The sequence below is a fragment of the Saimiri boliviensis genome, chromosome 8 (genome assembly GCF_048565385.1).
Source record: "Saimiri boliviensis isolate mSaiBol1 chromosome 8, mSaiBol1.pri, whole genome shotgun sequence".
In the NCBI taxonomy this organism is placed as follows: domain Eukaryota; kingdom Metazoa; phylum Chordata; class Mammalia; order Primates; family Cebidae; genus Saimiri; species Saimiri boliviensis.
The window spans coordinates 27,152,610-27,166,903 of record NC_133456.1 but is presented as its reverse complement, the minus strand read 5'-3'; the positions used below and the strand labels follow the sequence as shown (position 1 = coordinate 27,166,903).

General features: G+C 50.3%; 1 protein-coding gene across 1 annotated transcript in view; it reads right to left on the bottom strand.

The window, feature by feature from the left end:
- Positions 1 to 8,418: 8,418 nt before the first annotated feature.
- The window catches only part of ITGB5 (integrin subunit beta 5), a 124,852-nt gene continuing 118,976 nt past the window's right edge, over positions 8,419 to 14,294 (bottom strand). The window contains exons 13-15 of the mRNA XM_039477282.2: positions 11,721 to 11,840; positions 9,867 to 10,033; positions 8,419 to 9,182 (exon numbers count right to left, since the gene is read on the bottom strand). Coding sequence (XP_039333216.1) covers positions 9,087 to 9,182; positions 9,867 to 10,033; positions 11,721 to 11,840 — 383 coding nt within the window. The 3' untranslated portion in view covers positions 8,419 to 9,086. The remainder of the gene's footprint in view (positions 9,183 to 9,866; positions 10,034 to 11,720; positions 11,841 to 14,294) is intronic.

The window sequence follows — 14,294 nt, the reverse complement described above, 5'->3', positions numbered from 1 at the left end:
CGAGGCGGGTGGATCACGAGGTCAAGAGATCGAGACCATCCTGGTCAACACAGTGAAACCCTGTCTCTACTAAAAATACAAAAAATTAGCTGGGCATGGTGGCACGTGCCTGTAATCCCAGCTACTCAGGAGGCTGAGGCAGGAGAATTGCCTGAACCCAGGAGGCGGAGGTTGTGGTGAGCCGAGATCGCGCCATTGCACTCCAGCCTGGGTAACAAGAGCGAAACTCCGTCTCAAAAAAAAAAAAAAAAAAAAAAAAAAAAATCATGATCAATGAAATGATCCCTAGATTAGGACTTCTTTGCTGTCTTCAAAGCTGCAGTGACCCAAGGAATTTCCAAGGCGTTAGGAATACAGTATCATCTCCACTGTGCTTGGAAGTCTCAGTCCTTGGGGAAAGTGGAGAAGATGAATGAAATTCTTGAGAGACATCTAAAGAAATTGACCCAGGAAACCGACCTCCCGTGGCCTGCTCTATTACCAGTAGCACTCTTAAGGGCTTGAAACTCTCCTCAGAGAATAGGACTCAGCCCCTGTCAGATGCTTTATGGACAGCCCTTTCTTACTAATGATCTCATATTAGACAAGGAAACAGCAGATCTAATAAAAGATAGAGCCTCCTTAGCTAAGTACCAACAGGCTCTTAGGACCTTTCCTGAAGGACACCCTAGGGAAAAGGGGAAAGAGTTGTTCTGCCCCGGAGACTTAGGGCTTGTTAAGTCTCTCTCCTCAGACTCTCCCTATTTAGGCCCATGTTGGGAAGGACCATTTTCAGTTATTCTCTCTACCCCGACGGCAGTTAAGGTGGTGGGAGTTGACTTGTGGATTCATCACACTCAGCTGAAGCCTTGGACACTGGAAGAAAATCATAGGCCCTCCACTCCACAGTCTGAAGTTCCAGGAAACAACCCTTCATACACCTGCGAGCCATTAGAGGATCTATGTTTGCTCTTCCAGCGAGATCCCCAGGAAAGTAACTACTCAGGAGTCTAACTTACAACCTGGCATTAACAGGACTATCACTCTTCACTTTACGATCTGCGACCAGACTCTACGGTCACCCCTATGGATTGGCTTAATAGCTCTCCTCCTCTCCTTCCCCGCGCCTGCCCCCGTGACAATTTACACCGACTCTCAGCTGCAGTCTTCTCTTGCCAAGTCCACACCATACTAAAACTCCAATTATTCCTTTCATAGTGGTGGGGACGGGGGAGCGGGGCACTGGCATAACAGGACGACTTTGTCCTGGAATTGGGGAAATGACTACCTCTGTCTCTACTCAGTTTTACTATAAGCTATCTCAGGAGTTAAATAATGACATGAAAAAAGGTTGCTGATTCTCTCTGCAGAAGCAGTGGACTCTGCAGAAGCAGCTTAACTCTGTAGCTGCCATGGTTCTTTAAAATGGAAGGGCCCTGGATCTGCTAACAGCAGAGAAAGGAGAAACCTGTCTCTTTTTAGGAAAGGAATGCTGCTACTTTGTAAACCAATCGGGTATTGTCTTAAAGTTAAAGAACTCAGGGATCAATCAAACGCAGGGCGAAAGACCTTCAAGAAACAGGATCACGGAGCTTGTGTAACAACTGGCTGTCCTGGCTCTACCCTCTTCTAGACCCGTTTATAACCATTCTATTATTGCTGCCCTTCGGGCCTCTCATCTTTAACCTTCTTGTCAAAATCGTTTCTTCTCTAATTGAGGTCATGAGGCTACAAATGGTCCTGCAAATGGAACCCCTGAGGTCCTTGGCTCATGAGCTCTATCGTGGACCTCTGGATCAACCTGCACCCCTGGAAAACTCCCCTCCGGAGGAAACCTCAACTGCAGGGCTCCTTCTATGCCGCAATTCAGTAGGAAGTAGTTAAAGAGTGATCTACACCCGCGTCCCAACAGCAGTTGGACTTTCCTGTTCAGAGCGGGGACTGAGGGACTCTTCCTGGGTCCGCAAGGGGCGGGGTTTCAAAGGCAGGAGTTTCCCAGCTCCACCCCTCCATCCAGGAACGTAAAGTTCTTTGTCTGGGGCTCCTTTGTCAAAAAAGCCCGTGGAAGACTCTGGGAGGAGGGGGCTCTAACTCAAAGTTGTGGACCAAGTAGCCGATCCGGTATCAGAGTCAAAGATCAATCACTCCAGAGGAAGTCTGAAAGAGCTATAGTCTCTAGGGGCAGCCACTGTAAGACTTCAACAGAGCTTTGCTTTCCACAGTCTTTATCTTAACGTGAACATTCCCTTTCTGTCAATCCCAGGTCTTTAGACAAACTCAACCAATTGTCAACCAGAGAATGTTTAAACTGACCTTTAGCCTGGAAGCCCACCCCCACCGCCTGCCCTCAGCTTTGAGTTGTTCTGCCTTTCTGGACCAAACCAATGCATTTCTTAAATGTATCTGACTGATGTCTCATGCATCTCTAAAATGTACAAAACCAAGCTGCGCCCTGACCACCTTGAGCACTTTGGGCACCTGGGCACGGAGGGCTGTGTCATGAGCCATGGTCACTCATAGTTGGCTCAGAACAAATCTCTTCAAATATTTTACAGAGTTTGAGACTCTCTCTGTCCACACTGCCCTCACCTCCACCATCTTGCTGCCCTCTCACTTCCCCAAGGCCCAGAGCTCTCCTCTCGGACTACAGCGTTACCTCTTCCTCACCTCTGTTGCCTTTTTCCCTCTTCAACTCAAGGGCCGTCCCATGGGGGATGTCTCCCAACTTAAATCAAGCCTGAAGGCCTTGTGGCCTGAGCTGAAAAGAGCCCTAAGAAAAGGTGCTGAGTGGGAGGGAAAGCCAAGTATCCCTGGCCTCTTCCTCCTGGGCCTTTAGTGCAGCTCGTCACCCACCTGGAGAGGCTCACACATGGTGTAGCCCCCACTGACCACGTGTTTCATTCAGTACATGTTTTCTAAAAAACTGTTTTAGGGTCATGTGTCAGGACATGAATGCCAACCAGCACATGTCAGCTCAGATCTGGGGCCCCCCTGACATGAAACCCTGCCAGGCCAATCTGCATGTCTCCCCTATGGAAAGGAGTCTTTGAAGAATGGCACTTCTGTGCCAGGAAACATGCCATTTGTGTCAGTTGTCATCTCCCTTCATTTTAAAAAGCAGAACAATTCCTGGATTTTTGGTTAACGTGTGTTGTTCTACACTGGCAGGCCTTTGCAGACTCACCCTCAAAGTTTGAGGAAACAGAGGTCAGGGAAAGAGGCTGACAAATCCAGCTTTTCAGAAACAAATATTTGATAGGGACTTAGGAACGGAAGCTATGTCTGTGTCTTGGGCAGCGTTGAGAAAAGTTGTTCGATCCCTGAGCCATTACCCCCTAAACCCGGGGCTACGGACCACAGAGAAAAAGGAGGGATGCGATTCAGATGGGGGTGTAGGACAGTTTCTTAAGGGCAGAACTTGTGGTAAATACAATAACATCAAGGTTGTTTAGTGAGTACCTACTTTTTTTTTTTTTTTTTTTTTTTGAGACAGAGTTTCGCTTTTGTTACCCAGGCTGGAGTGCAATGGCGTGATCTCGGCTCACCGCAACCTCCGCCTCCTGGGTTCAAGCAATTCTCCTGCCTCAGCCTCCCTAGTAGCTGGCATTACAGGCGTGTGCCACCATGCCCAGCTAATTTTTGTATTCTTACTAGAGAGGGGGTTTCACCATGTTGACCAGGATGGTCTCGATCTCTTGACCTCGTGATCCACCCGCCTCGGCCTCCCAAAGTGCTGGGATTACAGGCGTGAGCCACCGCACCCGGCGTACCTACTCTTACATAAGGAACAATAGATAAACTGGAAATCTTAGAGGCCTTTCCAGAACAGGAGTTAATCAGAAGCCAACATGACAGATTCTCTTCCAAGATGGAGTTGCCTTGACCTCCACGTGTATACCAGAGACTGCTCACGTGGTGAGGACAAGAGAGAATGATTCAAGGAGGAAGGAGAGACATTTTATAATATTTTAGTCTGCTCTTAGAGCACTTGATTTTATTTCAGTAGAGATGTACGCCCCAAGGACAGAGACTCAGATGACTCCCCAGTCAGCAGAATTCTGGGATAAGAAGAGACAGACTTTTTCCAGGATCAAGTGGAGAGCAGAGTAATCTAGAGAAGGGATCCTTGAGCCTGGGTCTCACCAACCCTCACTCAGGGTGTGACTGTTCTCAATCTCCCCTTTTGTAAAATGGGGAAATATCTTCCCTGGATGTGGTATTTGTGGACAGTTGTGAGATCAAATGAGGAGTTTGTTTTCAGTCACAGGGGTCTGATATTCTATGTGAGTGGGACCACTGAAGCTTTCAATGATGAGTCTTGCAGGGAGGGCGTTTTTGAAATCAAACTGAGATGATGACCCTGAGAAACAGACTTGGACTTTTTAGCATCTTCCTTATTACACGGTTATAGGCATTGTTCTGACAAGGGTGTCTGTAGCGTTCACCAGAATGCCAAAGCAGTCCATGAGCCACAAGCGTCAAGAACTCCTACCCTCGAAGGTCAGTGGGGTGGATGCCCCTGTTGGGCTGCCCCTTAAAGCTTATAGCTTGCCTTTCTGCACCAAGAATTTGGCACCTTAAAATGAAGATATTGTGCAGCTGGGCATCTAATCAGGAGGATCAGGAGATGTATGGAGGGAAATGTAGGAAGAGGATAGGGTGTTAATGGAGGGGGTGGTGGGAAAGGGGTAGCACTCAGAACCCGAGGCGCTTTCTCTCTTGTCCCTGTGTTATGAACAGTCTGGTCCACTAAATGCATTCAGTGCCCAACTTCCTAACCATCAAGATACCAAACCGTTTGTACAGGCCCCATCGTGTGACAGAATGAAGCATCAGTCATAGGGAGAGATTCCTGACATCAACATCTAAGACAAAGAAATTGGATATGAAGGCCTTCTCACTGACACATCACCCAACCCGTCTCGGAGGTGGCTCTGTCAGATGGGGCTGGCCAGGCAACGACTGTCCTTCCCTGCTATGGGTCCCTCCCAAAGCAGAGACTGAGCAGGCAGGGCCTCTGGGGCTAAGAACTGTTTCTCAGGCACAGCCTTCTCATCAGCAGGAGCGCTGCTCAGCTGTCTCTCCTGTTCTCCCTCCAGCTCCAACTCTGCACCGTGGAGGGTCTGAAGGCCTGAATAGGAGCTGGGTCCTGGCCACGATGTCTGGAGCCCTGGAGCTCCAGGACTGGGGCTGGGTGTCAGGTGGGAGAGACCCAACTATGGCTCCTCAGTTGGGGGACCTCCAGAGGAGCCCCGACGCCGAGGTGGAGCCAGGAAGAAGGCCACAGCTGTCTTGAGTGCTCACAGCCTCCATGCAGCCGTCACCCAGCTCCAGGCACGTTTGCACGCCCTGTCTGCATTTCCAGTGCCCACTGGGCAAACCCCCAGCTTCCTCAGGCACCTCACACCCCGGGGGCGTAACACTTACCTCTTCCGGAGACTCGTCCCAGCGCCTGTCACTGTCGGCCTTTGTGTCTTTTTCTTCTCCCATCCCGCTCTGTCAGCTTGTTACCAGCCGTCTTAGTCTGCCCTGGCTGCCGTAACAAAACACCACAGACTGGGTGGTTTCAACAACTGAAACTTACTTTCTCCTAGTTTTCAAGGCTGTGGAAGTTCAAGACTAAGGTGTCAGTAGAAATGGGTTCCCCTAAAGCCTCCCCTGTTGGCTTGCAGGCAGCTGCGTTCTGTGTCCTCACATAGCCCTTCCTCTCTGCAGCCCTGGGGGCTTTTCCTGGTTTTACAAAGACACCAGCTGCATTGAGTTAGGTGCCGCTTTATTACCTCATTTAATCGCAATTCATTCTTTAAAGGCTCCATCTCCAAATCCTATCACATTGGGGGTTTAGGACTTCAACAGATGCATTTTTTTGGGGGGACATAATCTAATCCATAACAGTAGCTGGGTATACAAGGCTGTCCTTGGAAGCGAGTAGGAACCACGGTGTTGGATATCGTCCAGGGATGGATGGGCAGGAGCTAGTTGAAGAGCACACTCCAGCCGAGAAGGACCTTCTGTCCGCCCAGCCAATCTCCCCATCTGTTTGCTCTCACCTGAAATTCATCCCAAGGGTTTCATGATAATCACCTCAAGCGTTGATCCGAATTAAACTAATTTAAAAATCCCATTTCTTTCGTGGAAGAGGTAGCTATTGGTTCCTTTAGTTTAATAAAATGCTGGTCAACCAAACCGAATCAGAATTCCCTTACCTAACTTCCTTCCTTTCTTTTCTCTCTTCTCTTCTCCTTTTTTCTTCCTTTCTTCTCTCTCTTTCTCCTTCTTTTTTTTGTAGAGACAGGATCTCATCGTGTTGCCCAGGCTGCTCTCTAATTTCTGGGTTCAGGCAATCCTCCCACCTTGGTCTCCCCAAGTGTTGAGAATACAAGCGTGAGACACCGTGTACACCGTGCCTGGCTGAAGGCCCATTCAAAAAAAAAAAATCTTGGCCGGGCGCGGTGGCTCAAGCCTGTAATCCCAGCACTTTGGGAGGCTGAGGCGGGTGGATCATGAGGTCAAGAGATCGAGACCATCCTGGTCAACATGGTGAAACCCCGTCTCTACTAAAAATACAAAAAAATCAACTGGGCATGGTGGCGCGTGCCTGTAATCCCAGCTACTCAGGAGGCTGAGGCAGGAGAATTGCCTGAACCCAGGAGGCGGAGGTTGCGGTGAGCCGAGATCGCGCCATTGCACTCCAGCCTGGGTAACAAGAGTGAAACTCCATCTCAAAAAAAAAAAAAATCTTAAAATTACATATCTGAGGGTGGGTTGTGAAATAAAGCATTTGAAATAGATTGTCTTTGTGGTCACTTTCAGCTACATGGATAACCTTAAAAATCACACATTGGGTCGGAATCTAAGGAGACAGATTTCCAAACAGCTCATCCCAAGAACTTCCAGCAGAGGGCACCAAGGGACCGTGAGTGCTGGTTCTACAACACTCCCCTGGCGTCAGGTGGCGAAACACTCCCACCTTCCACGTCAGGTGGAACTAGAACAAATCTTCCTTTGCTATCTGTGGCTCAAGAATGTTGTGCCCAGGCCACGCACAGTGGCTCACGCCTGTAATCCCAACACTTTGGGAGGCCAAGGTGGGAGGATCGCTTGAGCTTGGGAGTTCTAGACCAACCAGCCTGGACAACATAGTGAGACCTTGACTCTACAAAAAATAAAGTATTATCTGGGCATGATGGTACACACCTGTAGTCCCAGCTACTTAGGAGGCTGAGCTGGGAGGATCACAGGAGACCAGGAGGTTGAGGCTGCAGAAAGCTGAGATTGCACCACTGCACTCCAGCCTGGGTGACACAGTAAGACCATCTCTTAAAAAAAAGAATGACATGTGCTTATAGAAAATGAGATTCTGAGCCAGTCAATGATTTGTCTCCAGGAAACCAACAATTAAATCAGAGAGAAACCCAAAGTTTCTTCCAAAATTACATTTATTTTTCTCAATTCAGAAAATCTCAAGGCCAAAATTTAATTGATCTGTTTAATGTTTTCATTTACATTTGGCTTTATCCCAAAAATGGTTTAAGGCAGTGTCACCAAGTTACTAGGTCTCTATTTCATCCTATTTACACAAGATGAAGGAGACTTAAGTCTGTTCGGATTTGCCGCAGGGAATAGGCTCTATTTAGTGACAGGCATTTGACTATTTGACTTAGTTAGTGTTTGCCAAAATGAAGTAAGGGGAATTTGGTCCAGGGCTGAGGACAGATCCATTTGGAATGAAAACATAATAACCTTGAAGTGATTCCAGTGGCAACAAATGATCTGTGAAAGCTTTTCTGAGGGCAAGCAGGAATAAGGAGGCTAGCCCTCTGGCCAGCATGAGATGGGGTCTTTGGACCAGTTTGTCATTCATAACCTCCTAACACTCGGCCAAGCCATTTCCTGTCTCTCAGAATCATTTTCCTCTTCTGTACATACGGGGAGAGGATCAGACAGCCATGTCAGATATGGGAACCTGAGGGGACTTCATGGCTTTGCAGGAAATGAAGCTCAGACGTGTTTTTTGCATTGGGCCTGTGTGGGCCATAGGTGTTTTGGGAGCGAGGGGAGGCCTTGGAAGGGAACTGCTACTGCTAATGATGTTTAAGAGGTGACTGTGGGTGGGAACTGCCACTCAGTGCCTCCTGTCTGCACAATGTATTTCCAGCCTCAGCCCCTCATAACAAGGGAGGGAGACCAGGGGGTGGTTTTCATGGCGTCTAGCCTGGAACTCTCTGTCAGTGAAAGCTGGGAGGGGCCAAAGGCACCTGCTCCGGGCTCCTCTGCACAGCCCTGACTGCCCTGAGCACCTCATGCTTACTTGATGAGACCCAGTCTGGAGTATCAGACCAGCCTGTGTCCCCTCCCTGAGGAAGGACAGGCCGCTTCAATCCCCCTTGGGGGCACCATTGTAATTCTGCTTAGAAAGAAACAAATACACAGAGAGGATCGGGCAAACACAAATTCTTTTGGTTTTAATCTTTACTTTCAATCCCCAACAATCTTGTTTCATTACAAAAGCACTAAACAAACACAGACAGGAGAGGAAACAGACATTTGCAAATGACGTACCTTCAACAGGCATCTCAACAGCCCCATCACCAACACCTGTGTGCAAGCCATAGCCAACAGGCAGAAAAGTCTCAGGACTCAGGACTACACCATAAATGCAGGATCTTTTTATTTCGTAAAAAAATGATCAGTGTGAAAAAAGCCAAACTGTATGCTGGTTTTACACACTCTCACCCTTCCTGACAGTCTTCTGGTCTGGCCAGGCCGGGGGCCCGGCACTCCTGGAAGGGAGAGGCAGCCCAGCATCTCAGTATTTCACCGCGACAACAAGCTGGATGTGGCAGGGAAAGCTGAGAGCACCGAGGTCCCCTTGCTTTGTCCCGAGCTCGGAGGGATGCAGCCTGGCGTGGCTCGGGTCTAGCAGCCAGGTGACACGGCCAGGCACCTTCCTGTGCAGGCAGTGGGGGCTCCTGGCTCAGGCTCACTAGAAGGTCTTCTCTGCGGTGCCTACCTACGGAGCTGTGATCAAGTCGAGCAGCCATGCAAGGCGTTTCAGTCTGACTTTTTCATTAGTTCCTCCCTCCAGCCCCTTGGAGAAGGAAACATCAGTCCACAGTGCCGTTGTAGGATTTGTTGAACTTGTTGAAGGTGAAGTCCACGGTGTGCGTGGAGATGGGCTTTCTGTACAGTGGGTTTGAAGCCTACAGAACACAGCAGGGAAGAGAATGAGGATACATGTTAGCTCACACACGCGAACCGACAGACGCAGGCCCTAGAAACCCTTCCCAGGTCAACCCCCCAGGACAGCAGCAGGCAAAGCACTCAGGTGGGAGGAGACAGCCGTGGGCTCCAGGATAGTTCCGTGTCCCCCGAGAAAGACCTCGCCTTCTCTAAGCTTCCACTCTCCACCTCTGGAAGGAGGAGTTGAGTCAGAAGGTCTCTGAAGTCTTTTCCAGCCTTAACAGAAACCAAGCCCGGAGTTCAAAAGGCACTGACTCTGTGCTCAGTCCTTTGGGTGTTTGCAGTCAGTCTGGGGTGACCAGACTGCAGGTGTGTGTACTGTAATGGACCACAAGAATCTGAGCTCCTTTCCTGTGGGTCTGTGGTCTCTCTGAGACTGGTCAGACTCCTCCTGCCAAGGCGTGCCCAGGGCCTCTGCCCCCATGACCCTCCTGATCTGGGTCTAGAACAGGGATGTGTGCTGGTCCCTCTGCACCAGGGCTGTGCAGTTCTCTCTGTCCAGAGCTGGGCACAGCCTTTCTGGTATTGATTTTTTGTTTTTAATGCCAAAGACGTTAGTGAACCTCTATGGCTAACACAGCACTGAATCCGGCCACGGCTCTAAGCTTGAAGTGCCCTCTGCTTCCCATTTTCCACAGGCTTACCATTTCGTAGCGGGCCCTGGATCGCTCGCTCTGGAACTTCGCAAACTCCCTCCGGTCGTGGATGGTGACAAGCAGCTTCCAGATAGCCAGGAGTGCAAGCCCAACCAGGAGGATGCTGCCGACCACAGCCAGGAGGATGGTCATGGCGTTGGGGGTGTTTCCACACTCTAGGGGACCAGAAGCATGGTAAGCAAAGCCACCAGCATCCTCGTGCCCCTCCCACCCCCAAAAGCAGGCATTTCGGAGATGAAAGTTGTGCCCCTCTCGAAGGTCTTCCCCTTGGCTCTCCCTTAGATCCTCACATTGCTTCTAGAAGACATGGGCAGGAAGTTTCCCCCAATGTACAGAAAATGAAAGAGTCAAAAGGGACAGTGACTGTTCCAAAGTCACACAGCAAGTGTACTGAAGTCTGGATGAGAGCCCAGGGGCACAGCTGCCTTTCCCCTCATGGGCAGTGCCCACGCCCCGCCTGGCCCAGTCTCCAGTGTGGGATGCTGGACCCACTCAGCTTTCATGTACATGGTTCTAGGAGCAGACTGCGCAGGCAGGAGGTACCATGAAGCCACTTCCACAAGGTCTGGGCTGGGGCCAACATCTGTAAGCCTTTAGTGTGGAGTCCACTGGAGCAAATGTGCTTATTTTCAAAGAACCGCAGAGACAGCGTTGGACACAAAGCCTCATTCTTACAGGCGTGCATCCTAGGCTGGTACCACACTTCTGCCTCTGGCCTCAGGAAGGCACATTATGTGGTTGGGCCCAATTTGGAAAAATAGTTTGCAGCACTGTGAAGTGAAGAGAGGAAATCTTTTTCTGCTCCACCCCTGCCTCCTCAACCCCAAAAAGAATGTAAGGGGTGATATTAGAAATTCCAATGACTCCAAGGCAAAGGCTGCTGGTCGCTGGGTCCAAGCAGAGGCAGAATCTTGGTATCTGGATCAAAGCTTGGCCTCTGCAGTGGTTCTGGGAGCTGAGCATGGCAGCAGCAGGAATGTGGAACTGACCGCTCCACTGTCCTTGGAATCCACACTGAGAAGCTGCGGTGGCCCCGCCTGGACTGTGTGTGGAGCTGGATGCTCCACGACCCGAGTGATGCCCTGCCCAGCCCTGGTGGGTCCAGACGCCCCGCACCCTCCCTGCAGAACACAGCAGCTCCTTGCTGCCTTTGGCTGTGCAGGGTAGGTTTGTTCTGTGGTTGCTTTTACCTCTGTGCTCCTCCAAGATGAGACCTTCCCCAGGGACAGGGCCCTATCCTTCCATAACTCCCACTGCCCTGACTCATGCCCCACTAGAACTTTGCCCCAAAATGGGCCCCCAGCTGCTCATTCATCTTTCTTTTAAACCCTAGGAATGGAGCAGCAGTGACCTTAGATCGGATCTTCATGAGAAATTGTATTGGTTAGGCGCAGTGGCTCAAACCTGTAATCCTAGCAGTTTGGGAGGCTGAGGCAGGTGGATCGCTTGAGCCCAGGGGTTCGAGACCAGCCTGGGCAACATGGCAAAAACCTGTCTCTACCAAAAAAATACAAAAATTAGCCCGGTGTGTTGGTACATGGCTGCAGTCCCAGTTGTTCGGGAGGCTGAGGTGGGAGGATCACTTGAACCCAAGGAGGCTGAGGCTGCAGTGAGCTGTGATGGCACCACTGCACTTTAGCCTGGGTGATAGAGTGACAGCCTATCTCAAAAAAAAAAAAAAAAAGAAAGAAAGAAAAGAAAAATAAGAAATTGTATCCCTCCTCTCCCTGGAGTTTGGAAAGACCGGTGAGGAGAGAATGGGCAGGGGCCCCAGGGAATGGCATCAGAAATCAGAACTGAGAGCTGGCGGAGTGACCCAAGCCCCTCGCAGCCCTCACCCACCTGGCTCCCTGAGAACTGTCAGGCTGGACTTCCCATTGGGGAGCTCCGCGTAGGTGAACATCATGACGCAGTCCTTGGGGGTTTTGTAGAAACAAAGCACAGCTTCCGGGTCATCTTTCGCTGGAAGAAAACCAAGAGGGAAATGGCCTGAGTCTCTCTGAGCAGCCCAGAGCCGCTGACAGTCGGGGCAGGGAGCCGAGCACCTCCAAGAAGGAAGGGGTGTGGGGGTGTGGGCAGAAAGCCTTAAGGGGAGGCTGGCCTTTGAAGATGAGTTCAGGTTTCTCACACCAAGAACGCAGGCCCAGGGCTGAATTTAGATGGCTTTGGGGCCACATGGAACATATTAGAGGATCTCCAAGCCTCTGAAGTGTTTTTCAGGGGTGATGTGAAATAACAGAAGGTTTTAATGGTTTCGGGGTGGGGTTAGGTGAATGGATTGGCCACGGAAATCAAAGGGAGAAAGAAAGAAAGCCATCACAGCCCCCTTTGAGCTTGAGTGAGGCTTCACATTTGGGAAACAGGCCAGGTCATTTGGGGCTGAGAACTGGCCGCAGAGGCCAAGAAGCAGCGACTCCTTCCTGGGATGCAAAATCAAAGAGAACCACGGGGCGATGAGGACAGCAGGTGAGAGGCTGGTGCCCACCGTGGTGCCCACGCCTGTAGATAAAGTGAGCCAGTGTGGAGGTCAGCCCCAGACGACGCCCAGCCTCCCTTCTCTGTATTAAGAAACCCCCTCCTGGAGCTGCCTCAGCAACTCCCCACCCCTTCGCTGCCGTTCCCCACCTTCCCCCGTCCAGGCATTACCTACATTCTAAGGCTCCCTGGGAGAGAGTTACGTTGTTTTTTAGGTGAGAAAGGAACTAGGGAGGTGCAAAGAGAGGTGAGGGGTGAGGAAATGTGGCAGTGATAGAACCTGGAGAGCAATGGAAGGCGAATGCCAGGGCAGGAAATGCTTTCCAGGTCTTGCCTTTTTAACCTTTTTAACCTTGCTGCTTGAAGGAGCTGCAACCTGGAAGCAGATGGATTAGGGTGGTTATCGGATATGAAAGCCTGAACTTCCCGTCTCAGCTCTCTTCTGGGCTGGGTGAGTATGAGTGAGCATGTGAGTGTGTGTGTATGAAAAAACCTGGAAGAAGGAAGATAATGGGTAAATGATGGATTAGAACATACACTTTCTCTGCTGCTCTGTCTCAGAGGGCTGGCTTGGGAAGCAGCTGCGCATGAGTGGCCATAACTGCTGTGAACCAGGCAAACCAGTCCTTGGGCCACACACAGAAGACACCCTTTCCTTCTCTGACCATGTGTGCCTAGTTAGGGGCAACCAGCCCAGGTCTGCAGGCAGAACCTGAGGTCGGCCAGGCTCTGAGCTGCAAGACAGAAGCTGGGGCAAGAAGACAGGCATGTGAGGAACCGGACTGGTCCACTCCCCAGTCTCCTATGGAGATAGGTAACACCTGGCACACAGTAAGTGCTCAGTGAACATGTGTTGGATGTATACATAGCTCAGATACTGAGAAGCAACCGGGCATGATAGCTTACACTTGAATGCCAGCATTTTAGGAGGCCAAGGCAGGTGGATTGCTTAACCCTAGGAGTTTGAGAACAGCCTGGGCAACATGGTGAAACCCCGTCTCTATTAAAAAACACAACAATTAACCAGGCATGGTGGCACATGCCTGTGGTCCCAGCTACTTGGGAGGCTGAGGCAAGAGGTTTGCTTGAGCCCAGGAGGTTGAGACTTCAGTGAGCTATGATGGTGCCACTGCACTCCAGCCTGGGTGACAGAGACCCTGTCTCAAAGACAAAAATCCCTCAGAAGCCATGACTGTAGTCAGTCAAAACCAGGGATGTGGGAACAAGGAAGTCTACAAAAGAACAAAAGACGTAAGTTACAGACAGGCAGTTGGGAGCCAGGAGTCTGCAGAAGCCAGAGATGAAGATAGGGGGAAAGCTTGCCCATGAGGGGAGCTTCAGATGCAGATTTTCTTTCAAGGTGCATAATGTCCCCCCACCATTTAAACCACTTTACAGTGTACAATCAGTTGTTTTACTGAACTCACAATGTTGCGTAACCATTCCCACTAATTCTGGAGTATTTCCATCACTCTAGAAAGAAACCCACACCTGTTGGCAGTCAATCCCCATTTTCCCTTCCCCCTAGCACCAGGCCACCACTAACCTACTTTCTGTCTCCATGGCTTTCTTTCCCTTGCTGGACGTTTCATATGAACAGAGCCACAGAATATGTGGCTTCTTGCCCTCCGCACCGTTGTCAGGCCTCACGGCGCCGTGGCACGTATCAGTACTTCACACCCTTCGTGGTCCGCAGTGTCCACCGTCTAGACAGACTGCACCTTGTTTGCTTTTCCATTCATCAGCTGATGGACACCTGGTTCGTTCCTACCTCTTGGCTATTGTGAATAATGCTGCTGCGAACATTTCTGACACGTTTTTATGTGGACATATGGACCTAATTCTCTAGGCTGTATCCCTGGGTGTGGAACTGGTACCACTGTACAGTGATTGTGTAACTGACTTTTTTAGGAAACTGCCAAACTGCTTTCCTAAGTCTGC